Consider the following 13,493-nt stretch of genomic DNA (forward strand, 5'->3'; position numbering starts at 1 on the left):
GATGAAGATATAAAAAAATTAGAAACATTGCATTATTATATGTAATAATAAAGAGTGTATATATATGTTCTAAGAAATTGAAGGGTATATGAAAGTGAACTTGACTTGTATATGCATGAAGGGAGTCGTCTTTTATAGTGGCGGTTATCAAGAAGACCTAATTGGTGAAAGAAAGTGAAATTCTAATGAATTTTTATTTATTTATTTATTTATTTTTGACGGGGTTCATTATGAACCACAAAGTAAAGTAAGGACCATCAGCATAGTATTGGAGAATCAGAATCAGTTTATGTATCTTCAAGAGTTACTGTGTCGGCTAATTAAACGTACATTATTCTTCATGTTATTGGGGTACTCATATATTTAAATGGTTTTAATATGAAAAATAGATATTTTGGTGAGTTGTTATATTTGTGTGTTAAACATATTTTAAATACAAAATTTATTTGATACTGATTTAATAGACATATCTTTTATATCTAATTATATCTTAATAAAAAATAAAATAATATTTTTTCAGAAATCAAAGTTCACATTAAGTTCAAGTTCAATGAGCATCTATTTCTTTTAACAAATATTTTTCACATACAAATCCATACAAATCTTTTTATTTAATTCATCTCACGCATTACTATTTATCCAACTTTTCAATCAACGTGCGAATATATAACTGTCTTTCTCAAAAGAATTTTGTTTTCGTTTCCGAATTTTCTAAGCGTTTTCAATCTATGTTCTCTTCTATCTCTGCGTTCTCTATATTTCTCTTCGTTCATTCTAGGCGTTCTCTTTTTTCGTTTTTCGCAATTTTCTTCGTTCTCTACATTTTTTAAATTAAGCTCTAAAATCAGTTTTGAATAGCTATCTCGTTGTTGTTGAAAATAATGAATGATTCAAGTTCAGATTGTAAATTGAACCAGAGCGAAGTAGATTATTCTTTTGAATCCAATCAAGTGACCGAAGTGTGGATCGATTCTAATTAATGTTTTCGTTAGTAGTTTATGATTCCGTAGGTGAATAATGTTATTTTTGTTTGTGAAAATTGTTGTTCATCGTTGATGGTTTGAATTGAATGTAACGTGGGATTTCTGCATTAAAAAAATATGTTTATATATTTGCAGCAAATTTCGATGTAAAACTAAGATATTTATGTATATTGTTTAAAAATTTTTGGTGTATGTGTACTGATAATTTCTACATAATTCATAACTCTTCTTTTCCCTCCTCCACATCTTCTGCTGCTGCTTCTTCTTCTTTTTCATCATCATTATTATCTTCTTTTTTTCTTATTCATTTTTTTCTTCTTGTTTTACCTTCTCAAGTTTCTTCTTATTTTTCTCTCTTAACAAGAATTAAAAAAAATCAAATAAAGAAGAAGAAAACATACATAATGCTACAAAAATACTAGGAAGAGGATGAACCTATATTCATTCAACTAAAAGAAAGAAAGAAATAAGAAAAAAAATCAACATTAAAAAAAATATTTTTGTGTATATGCAGCAAATTTCGGTGTAAAACTAACTAAGATATTTATATGGATTGTTTAAGAATTTTCAATATTTTTAAAAACTCTTCCTCTTTTTGCTCCTCATCTTCTACTGCTTCTTCTTCTTCTTTTTCATCATCATCACCATCTTTTTTTCTTTTTTTATTTATCTTTTCTTTCTTATTTTACCTTCTCAAGTTTCTTCTTATTTTACTCTCTTAACAAGAATAAAAATAAAAAAATACATAATGCTGCAAAATTACTTGAAAGATGATGAACTTACATTCATTCAACTAAAAGAAAGAAAGAAATAAAGAAAAAAAGAAGAAGAAAAAATGTAGCATTAAAGAAAATATTTTTGTGTATTTGCAGCAAATTTCGGTGTAAAACGAAGATATTTATGTGTACTGTTTAAGAATTTTCGGTGTTTTTTGTACTGATAAGTTCTGCATAATTCAAAACTCTTCCTCTTCTTCCTCCTCATCTTCTTCTGCTGCTGCTTCTTCTTTTTTTTTTCATCATCATACAATCTTCTTCTTCTTCTTTTTCTTATTCATCTTTTCCTTCTTGTTTTACCTTCTCAAATTTCTTCTTGTTTTACTCTCTTAACAAGAATAAAAAAAAGAAGAAGAAAAAGCACATAATGCTACAAAATTACTTGGAAGATGATAAACTTACATTCATTCAACTAAAAGAAAGAAAGAAATAAAGAAAAAAGAAGAAGAAAAAAATATAGCATTAAAGAAAATATTTTTGTGTATTGCAGCAAATTTCAGTGTAAATTGAAGATATTTATGTGTATTATTTAAAATTTTTTGGTGTTTTTGTAATGATAAATTCTGTATAATTTAAAATTCTTCCTCTTCCTCCTTCTCATCTTCTGCTATTTCTTGTATTTTTTCATCATCATCACCATCTTCTTTTTTTCTTTCTACTTCTTATTTTACCTTCTCAAGTTTTTTCTTATTTTACTCTCTTAACAAGAATGAAAACAAAAAAGAATCAAATAAAGAAGAAGAAACATATAATGCTGCAAAATTACTTGAAAGATGATGAACTTATATTTATTCAACTGAAAGAAAGAAAGAAAGAAGGAAAAAAAAAGAAGAAAAACCTGCAGCATTAAAGGAAACATTTTTGTGTATTTGTAGCAAATTTCGGTGCAAAACGAAGATGTTCATGTATATTGTTTTAAGATTTTTCGGTGTTTTTGTACTGATAGGTTTTGCATAATTCAAAATTCTTCCTCTTCCTCCTCCTTATCTTTTGCTGCTTCTTCTTCTTCATCTTCTTATTTTATTTACTCATAATTCTTTTCAAATTTAGTTTCGAAACTTCCTTCACTTTTCACAATGATTTTGAGAGATTTTGATCCTTATTTGAATTTTGAGTATTGCGATTTTGATCGAGAGAGAAAAATCATTTGTCATAATGGTTTCTGCACTATTCAATAGTTGAAAAAGCACGTGTTTACATGCAATCTAAATTGAGGATTATTTTTGTTGAATTTTGATCAACTTATATAAAGTTGTATGTTAAAAAGACTTATATATATAGCAGACCTCTTAACCAATAATGTACATTTCTGTCATTAATAACAATTTTATATAGGGAAGTTTTATGGTGCCATTAATTTTGGTGACTAAGGCGGGCATAAGTTTGACCTATAAGTAAAATATTAACACATGACAAAAAAAATTAAATCTAACACCAAAATATTTCTATCTCTCTTATAATTTCTTATGATTACTTTTATTAAAATAATATTTTATAATTATAAAAAATAATTTCAAAAAGATAATATCAAAATTATTTTTTAATTATATTTATAATTATTATTTTTATTTTTAAAAAATATTTTTTATAATTATTTTTACTAAAATATTATTTATAATTATTTTTATTTTTAATTATTTATTATTATTTTTTTAATAATTTCCAAAAATAACATTAAAATTATTTTTTAATTATTTTTATTTTTATTTTTATTTGTAAAAAATAATTTTTTATAATTATTTTTATTATTATTTTTAAAATAATTTTTTATAATTAATTTTTTGTAATTTTGAGAAACTAATATCAAAATGATATTCTCTCTCTTAGTGTTAGTTTAAAAATAATCATAAAAAATTATAAGAGAGAGAATATCATTTTAGTGTTAGTTTTCTAAAATTACAAAAAAATAATTATTTTGGTAAAATTAATGATAAAAATAATTACAAAAAATTATTTTATAAAAATAAAAAATAATTTAAAAAATCATTTTGATGTTATTTTTTAGAAATGATTAAAAATAATAATAATAAAAAATAATTTAAAAATAAATATAATTATAAAAAAATTATTTTAATAAAAATAATTATAAATAATTAGTTTTTAAAAATAAATAAAATAATAATTATAAATATAATTAAAAATTTTATTTTAATTTTATTTTTTAAATTATTTTTTAATTATAAAAATTATTATAAAAAATTATTTTGATAAAAATAATCATAAATAAAAAAAATTATTTTGATCTTAAACTTAATTTTCTTGTCATATATTAATATTTTATTTATAAATTAAATTTATACCAACTTTAATCACCAAAATTAATACTATCATAAAACTCTCCTTTTATATATATATATACACACACTTAGCTTTCAGCTTTCAGCAACTTGGAAAATTTGACACGCCCCTATGGGCCTATGGTTGCAAATATCTTTCAAGTAGAACTTCCCAATTGGAATAAGTTAAGTATATTCGTAAGTTAAAGTATATTTTGAAAATTAATTTGAGTTAGAATAATAGTTAATTCATTAGTTTGTTTAAGTAAGTATTAAAAGTTCAAATTTTATATTATACATGTAATAATTATTATTCTTATCTAATTTTTAACAAATTAATTCTTAATTTATTAAACAAAAAATACTGTAAAAAATAAAAAAATATATGTTTTAAAAATTAGAATAATATTTTTTATATATAATAATTTATTGATCAGAATAAACTCTCAAATAGAGATTAAATTAGTCATCTAGACTACGAAATACATAAGAAAAACTCAACATATCTTATGATTGTTAATTGATATGCACGGATAATTTCGAACTTAATTATACACAATAATCTTGCATTCTTCGAATCTTTACGATATTTTTTGTCATCAAGCTATATCTTTCATAATGAGAATATATACACCTATCCTAGAACATATGACATATCTATACAATTTTATATCAATCAATTTAAAATTATTATTTGACATATTTTTATAAATTAAAATGAACGGTAGTATAAATGTTAAAAACAGACATAAACATGGGTTACACCTTATAACGATCTTATTAATATTCAAGTTTTACAAAATTTAACATAAACAATCTTTATAGTAGGTAACAATTATAACTCAACAGATGCTAAAATTTATTTTTTATAAAGAGATTTGAGCAATATAATAAATTTGAAGAATAGAATTAAACTATTAATAATTAAAATATATTTTGATGAATATATATAGTGTCTTTGTTAGTACAACATATATATACGAATTCATCCACAGGGAAAACCCTAATTTATTTGTCCTTTTCTCCTCCTATTACTTAAAGAACATGAAACCATAAGAATCAGCAACTTTAATTTATGCACGTGATGAAGAAGAATATAATAATCCAATATGTATAATAATAGTTAGGTTGGTCCTATTCGATCCTGATAATAAAGTTGCTGGCTTGCTACAAATAATTAAAGAGATATACATTCTAATTTGTTTGAGTGAATCTTAAAAAAAAAAATCAAAATATCAAGTAAGATGAGTTGGATAGCATTTATGTGGATCACATCAAATTATGATGTATAGATATGATGCAATGCTTATCACAAATAATTTAGTTCTGTATGATTTAGAATTATGGTTTAGAATTTAGAATTTAAAAAAATTATTATTGACTGATTTTAGTTAAAACAATGTTGATTTTTTAGTTGAACTCTAGATTATATAATGTCCTAATTAATTAAAAAGAGGAATGACAACTAACTCTTATTTTATAGGGTTTTAACAAAAGAAAATGCGTACTCTATGCTCTTCGTGATTGTGAGAAAAGTCAGAAAACGAAAGATACATTTAGCTAATATTATATTTAGCTATTTAATATCATTTATTTACTATTTTAATTTATTTTTTTGTCATTAGAGATATAATTATTAATATATCTTCTCTTATAAACTTAAATTTTTGAGAAAAATTATTTCATCCCATGATATTAAAGTTTTTATAAATTAAAGATTTAAAGTTCAATTTTTATTGATTCTAAAAAAAATAGTATAAGTCCAATAGAAAAAATAATTATACAAAAAAATTTACATAAACATAAAAAGAAACTCTTGTGTGAAAACTGAAAAGTATATTAGAGATATATATAATCATTTGTATCTCTTCATACAACTTAGACGTCTGAGAAAAATTATTTTAGACCAATTATATAGAATAATTCCACCTTTGTAATTAACAGAAAAATAATTACTTTACCTAATGAAAAATCTTTATCATCATATTCTAATTTTTACCATAAACTATAGGTAGAATAATGCTACATAATCAATAAAATTTATTTATTTTTTAGTCAATACTTAATTAATTCTAAATATTAAAGACTAAATTTTAGATTTAAATAATTTTAAATTTTAATAATATAAAAATAAAATATTAACCCAAAATACTAATTAATATTAAAAAATTTGATCCCTTATATTTCTCCTATAAATCATAGAAATAATGATTTCTATTCAAAATATACACACCTACCCTACCTTTAATTTTTCTTTTCACTCTCACTTAACTAACTCGATGGTTAGAATCCTTGTATGTACCACTCTGATCATTGTTCTTCAAGCCCAGCATGATGGAAGTCTACCCCTCGGAATCAAAGGATTAACCCTACCTTGAATCAAAGTTAACGCTTCTTCAAACACTACTTATTACCACTATATAAAGACTCTTAGCTTGTAGCGACAAATCTTATGAAATTCAACAAATGGAGCTAGCATTAGCATTTTCAATATATATATATAAGTCATCATTGTCCACTTCCCCAACCACCATTCCCACCAATTCTAATATACTAATTGACCATTTCAACACAGAACTTTAAACTAATTAATTACCCTAATTATTATTAAATAACTACTTGAAATCACTATAAGAAAAAAAACAATATTTATAAAAAAATTATTACAAAGTTGTTGCAAAAAAATTCTTAAATTTTATGATAAATAAATAATTTGTTACAAAAATATTATATTTTATGACAAAATAAATTTTTATTACAAAACATTTAAAGTTTTTGAAACAAACGGATAATTTGCTACAAAATATTTTAAATTTTTGCAACAACTTAATATTTTGTTATAAAACATTGTAACATTTTAAAACAAAATAATTCGATACGAAAGACAACATAATTTATAACAAAAGAAATTATGTTAAAAAATATTAGAATATTTTGTAATAATTTTTTTATTATCATAAAATATTTTTATTTTATAACAAAAAAAAATTTTTGTTTTAAAATAATAATTTACAATAAGTTTAAGTTTAATATAAAATTTTTGTTACAATACCATTTTTTTTTTTTTTTGGGTAGTGAGTGCAATATCCACTACTACTGTCAAAGTGCGTGGGAACCTTATTACTTGGAGTTCAACTTTTGATGCCACACCAAAGACTTTAATTTGTTATTATCCAACGGGTCCACAATCACACCAAATCAACTCTCTCCAATTAATAATATCCAACTCAATACACATTTAGTGTAATAAGGTGTACATACAGTCACTAAGTGAAGTACCACATAAATCAATTTTCACGTACAGCTGTTAGAGAAGAACCATAGAAAACTAAATAAACTAATATTCTAAGAATATGTTTGTATTTTAAAGTTCAAGAAGATATAAAGATGTAATAATATTATATAAGCAATTCAAATTAAAGAAATAAATACCTAATAAAACTACGAGAGAGAACAAAATTAAATGAAAAGGAGTGTGCATTATTTTTATTTGTACACCCAATCATATATACCTTTTAGTCAATCATCCCCAACATTTGTTACCTCTTTTGTTTTAACTTTTAAGAGACAAATCAATGCAAGACACTCTAAGACTAATTATTGTTAGCTATAAAAAGTAGGGAAAAAAAACAGTCATTTTCTTTGTGAAATGTCTAAATGGTATTTTCCTTTCTTTTATTTATAAAATATATATATTTTTTATATAAGATTAAAAAAAACATACACTTTAACATAAAAAATTATATATATATATATATATATTAGTGATAATTATTTGGTTGATTCAAATAATTATTTATTTTTAATATTTTTTACATAATATAAATATTTTGGCTTGTTACAAAAATTATATAAATATTTTATCTATTTCATAATTACTGATAAAATATTAAAAATAAGTAAAATTTATTATATTAATAATCATGAAATATATAGAAACTTTAAATTAAATATTTTGTAACAAGTTCAAATATTTTATATCATCTGACAAAATAAAAAAAATTATGACAATAGCAAATAGATAAAATTTATTACATTAATAATATAAAATATCTAAAAAGTTTTAAATTAAATATTTTTTATTCAAGTTAAAATATCTTATATTATGTGATAAAATATTAAAAATTAAATAAAATTTTGTACAATAATAAATTATTATTATTATTATTATTATTATTATTATTATCATCAATCAAGTAATTATTATTATTATTATTATTATAATTATTAATAGATATATATATTACAAATAAAAAAAAGAGGATGCCATTTAAACATTTTGTGGAAGATAAAAGTATCATTTTTTCTAAAAAAACATTATTCTTAATCAGTAATAAGTTTTTTTTACGTAATTCGTCGTGGATTGGAGTTTTATTTAATAATCTGTTATTGGCCAATGAATTACTACATGCATAAGGTGATATTTGAATTTCTGACACTTATTTAAACAGACTAATAAACTAACAACTAGACCAACCCAAGTTAATTTTAATTAGTAATAACTAGTAAGTTAAATCCACCCAACCAACCTTCCAAATCAACCAACCCAAATCCCCCCCCCCCCCAAAACAAAAAAACCTTTAACATTTTAATCTATAAAAAATGGTGAAAATTGTTTTCCTGTTTTTTTCCACTTCCATGTATGCATGCATGATGCCATGATTACAAAAGAATATATTATTTGCCAATATAATAATGAACAAACCAAACCCACTCTCTCTCTCCACTATATCACACACTCATTATAAATTGGTGCACAAGTTTAGTTTGAGATCATCACATAATCAATATCCAATTCATCAGATATTGTATTGGTGCATAGAGTCACATAAAAAAGCTAATTAAGAAATTAGTAGAAAATACACACATAATGAAGAATTTCTCTAACTATGTGATGGCCGTAGCGGTGGCCATCTCACTGTTTTTTCTGGTGGTAGTATCTCCACCAGTAGAAGCAGTGACATGTAGTCCCCTACAGTTAAGTCCATGCTTGGCAGCATTCACGTCGGATACTCCGCCGTCGAGCACATGCTGCCAAAGGCTGAAGGAGCAGAGGCCATGCCTTTGTGGTTACCTCAAGAACCCTAGCCTAAGGCAGTATGTTAATTCTCCCGCTTCTAGAAAAATTGCTAGCTCTTGTGGTGTTCCCTTCCCCACATGCTAATTATTATTATATTAAAATAAAAATAGTAATTACTTCATATGAATAGTAATATATATGTTATCTTAGCTTCGTTGTGTGATGTATCTTATATATATGGCCCATTAAGAAAATAATTATGTTCAAGGGATGTACTGGCTTGAACACTATGAATGAAATACTTTAATATACAATGAAGGAATTTGCCTTAATGAATATAATTATATATGCTATCAATGACTCTTTTAGGTGATATCTTCTATATATATAATCAACTTTATTGTAGAAATAGATATACTTTGATAATTGGTATGATCGTGATTATTTTTTAGACAACAATTTATTCTCTTGGGACGATAATCATTTTTGAGCATATTGATGATTAAGAAAAAGAATATAGTATTAAACATTATTTTCATGACACCCAATATAAAACTTGTAACAATTATTATATGTTGTCAACTTGTCATCTCTGTTTATATATAAAAATTGACGATAGTAGCAATTCAATATTACGGTTCAATTTAACTGACTTTATTGAAGCTTTTTTTCAAGTAGCTTCATGAGGTTACCCATTTAATTTCTTAGGTTGTGCCACAATATTCTTCATCTTCTAATAAAAATGATATTAAGGTGAGTGTAAAAGCTAAAAAGACTAATTATATATAAAGAGATTATTATTTTGCTCCTCTTTTGTTTTGTTTTTTTTTTTTTTTTGGGTTTAGAGAGGTGGCTATTTTTCTATTATTAAAATATAATCAGTTTACGATATGACTTATAATAGGTCCGATAATCACTTTCTCTTTTATGGAAGAAAGACAGAAAGGTTCTATTCACTTCCCATGGCCTCTAGCTAAAAATTTTAAGACCAGATTATTATTATTATTATTATTATTGTTATTATTATTATTATTATTGGATCAAGGAAAACGAGATTTTTATTTATTCTTTTGGTCGTGTGGAAAAACTAGATATATTTACTTTGAAACTAATAAGACATCTATCAGATCAGCAACTCAAACGTTATTACTGTCTTTCTGAAAATAAAAATGTTCGGTAATTAAAAAAATTAGTTAAAAATAGTCAAAATTTATCTTACTTAATATTTATTAATTATTATAATATTTAATAAATACTAAATAAAATAAATTTTAGTTTTTTTTGTATTTTTCTAATATTACGACTATAAAAATAAGCTTCTCTTTTGAGTCATAACATGGCCTCCATTAATTAACTATAGTCCAATATTATTGGGTTTTTTTTTTTTTATCTATGAATTAGACAATTTTTAATTTTAGATTATACACTCACACATACATAATATTTTTTTTTTAGGTTAAATTTGCATATAATGAGGATCGAATCTAAAACCTCTTAGTAGAAAAAAGAACTTGTATCACTTGAACTAAGGTTCATTGGCCAATACTATTGGGTCTTAAATCAAGTTGATTAATTTCCAGAAGAAAAAAAAGGTGAACGCAAGGCCCTAGTCTAATGTTATGATCTTTATCTTGTAATAGGTGCATCCAAGCCCAAGACCTGATTGAGGCCAATAAAAATTTTTAGTTTTTTATTTATAAAAATAGGATATTGAGATATAAATATATAAACATAAAATTATATTTAGCATATGAGATATAGATAGAAATATTGTATTTTTGGAACACTGAATTAATATATTTTTTAAAGTCAAAATCACCGGATAGGAGATTTTTTTTTTATTTGTCTTATACTATTTTTTTATTTTTGGAGTTCACTAATAATCAAATTCTAAACCTTTTAAATAAAGAGTTTTGATATTATATTATAAAATCATTCACTCTAAAAACTTAAGCTAATAAGAAAAGATAATATTAATAGTTATATTTCTAATAGTTGAATCTACTTTAAAAAAATCCCAAAAAAAATTTGAACTCAAAAAAAATAATCCAATATACGAACCCTAACCCCATTTAACAAAAAAAAAAAAAAAGAAGAGAAATCCAAGTAACTTAGGTGGCATCTATCAAAATCTACTATATAAACCTTTTTATAATTTGTTCTCAACCTAAATGTCATTGTTGGTTGAATTTTGGTTGCATAATTACCATATTCGATCTTTTTGGTTATTATAGGAGACACCAATAATGAGTAAGTAATCGTGCCAAACCTACTCTTTCAAATTAGTATCCAACTCAATAGCTACTTATTAGAGGCGTGTAAGGGGTATAGATAGGGGTGACAATATGTATTTTATTTGTGGATATCTAATTTGATCTCATTCGATTGGACAGGGTTGTCAATTTAATTCGTAGTAGATAGGATAGGATGCGGGTAGAGTTTTTGTGCAGGTAGGGTAGAATGTGGGTTGAGCCTTAATCCTACTTGATCAACCCGCACTCTATATATGTATATGTTATATATTTATATAAAAATATATTTTAAGTGGATGTTGAACCTAAAATCTCTCACTAAATACAAAAGATCTTTGGCCAATAAAAAATTATTAATTAATAATTTAATATTTTTTTACATAAAAATCAGTTCTATTTTAAATTATCATTAAGTTATATAATAATAGTGTATTTTTTCTGTAACTTGCGATTACCGGATAGGATTAAAGTTGAGATTCTTAACCCGCGAATAGAGTAGAATTGAATTTATATAAAAATTTTAATCCACAAATAAAATTAGAGTTGAATCTAAACCGTATCCTATTCTACTTATTACCATTCCTAGTTATATAGGGTCATCAAGTGAAGTACCACATTACGTACGACACATTTTTCACATATGTTAATGTTTACTTGAATATAAAAACATGAAAAATATGATAAAACAATATATAAATAACTAGAAGGAGGTAGGCATCAGAGTGGTCCCTGAAGTTGTCCTCGAGGATCAAAGTAATCCCTGAAGTTAAAAATTTGTCTGGATCGTCCCTGAAGTTGATCTCCGGTACTCATAGTGGTCCTTCCGGTGAACTTCGTCCAGCTGGCGCAACCGGAAAGTTGAGGTGGCGTCGTTGGTGACACGTTAGCAGCCCAACGGCTAGCTGACGTGGCCTAGTAAACGTTTTGGAGTCAATTTGGTCCCTAATTTAACTTTAAAAACCCTAACCCCCAAATTGACTCTATTCTCCTTTCTTCTCCGTCGCACACGCTTTTCTTGTCTTCTCTCCGATCCTCTCCGTCGTACTAGAGGTGAGTCTTGAGTGTTGTCTTCATCATCAAACACCAGTGTTGATGGGTAGCGCAAGCAACGCAGCTGGGAGCTCCAACAACCCAAGATCATTTGGAAGCATCATGAGGAAGATGAATAGAAACAGAGATGCACGTCTGCCAGAATGGTGTGCATGCGGGGCGAGGCCAGTGCTGCGATGGTCAGCGACGGATTCTAATCCAGGGAGACCGTTTGTGGGTTGCCCAAACTACAATGTAAGTGCTTGATGCTGTTCCTTGTGGTAAATCTAGAGGTTGGTTGATTCACTTTCCTGGGTTTAGACTGCAGGAAAGAGGTGGTGTGGGTTGTTTCTTTGGGTGGACAAAATTCTGGAAGAAGATGCGGTGACATGTGATGGTAGAACAAGCTCCTCAAATGACAACGAAGAATGGAAGATGAATATTGCTTGGAAACTTGGAAGACTAGAGTCTGAAGTTAGAGTTCTGAAAATGGGGGGAATTTTCTTGTTTACATGTATGCTACTGCTGCTGGTTACAGTTGTTGTGCTTGTCTTAAGATTGGATAGGCAGCAGAGTCAATTGTATGTAGCCAAAAACTAAGTGAAATGTGATATGCATATGTTGCTCTGTTAATGTAAAACTTGTCATTTTGGTTGAAAGGAATGCAGATTAAACTGTTTTACATGACTGTCCAAGAGTAATTTGGAATATGAATAAAGTAGAGGTTATATGTAGAAATAACTGTTCCTGCAGGACTAATGAAATCCTCTAATCAATGAGGCCATAATAATCTTTAATCATATATTAATGCAGTAAACATATACAAAATAGGCAAGGAAGAGCCATGGCAATATTGTGCAAATCTGTCAGCAGTTCTCAACATATTGAGAACACAAGTTTTGAACAAAAAAGATCCCCAACACTTGGGTTCTAAATGCAGAAAGTACACTGCTTCATCAAAAACGTTAAACAAAATAATGTTCTCCTAAACATAATAAACCTAGTCTTCATTTTTGGTTTCTTGGTGGTCTGAATCCAGGATTCGGAACAAACTTCATGAAGTTAAAAAGTCTTGTTACGGTCCCCTGTGATGCACCTTGCATAGGATGAGCCGGAGGAAGAGTTGTGGGTTGAGTGGTTGCTGGTGGGGTGGTAGC

The 13,493-nt window shown here is 25.8% G+C and overlaps 1 protein-coding gene across 1 annotated transcript; it reads left to right on the forward strand.

Moving 5' to 3' along the window:
- The first annotated feature begins 8,810 nt into the window (after positions 1-8,810).
- On the forward strand, positions 8,811-9,373 carry LOC112801909 (non-specific lipid-transfer protein 2). The gene has a single exon (XM_025844858.3). The coding sequence runs from the start codon at positions 8,906-8,908 to the stop codon at positions 9,197-9,199; it is 294 nt and encodes a 97-aa protein (XP_025700643.1). The 5' UTR covers positions 8,811-8,905; the 3' UTR covers positions 9,200-9,373.
- The last annotated feature ends 4,120 nt before the right edge of the window (positions 9,374-13,493 follow it).

The sequence above is a fragment of the Arachis hypogaea genome, chromosome 5 (genome assembly GCF_003086295.3).
Source record: "Arachis hypogaea cultivar Tifrunner chromosome 5, arahy.Tifrunner.gnm2.J5K5, whole genome shotgun sequence".
Classification (NCBI taxonomy): Eukaryota; Viridiplantae; Streptophyta; class Magnoliopsida; order Fabales; family Fabaceae; genus Arachis; species Arachis hypogaea.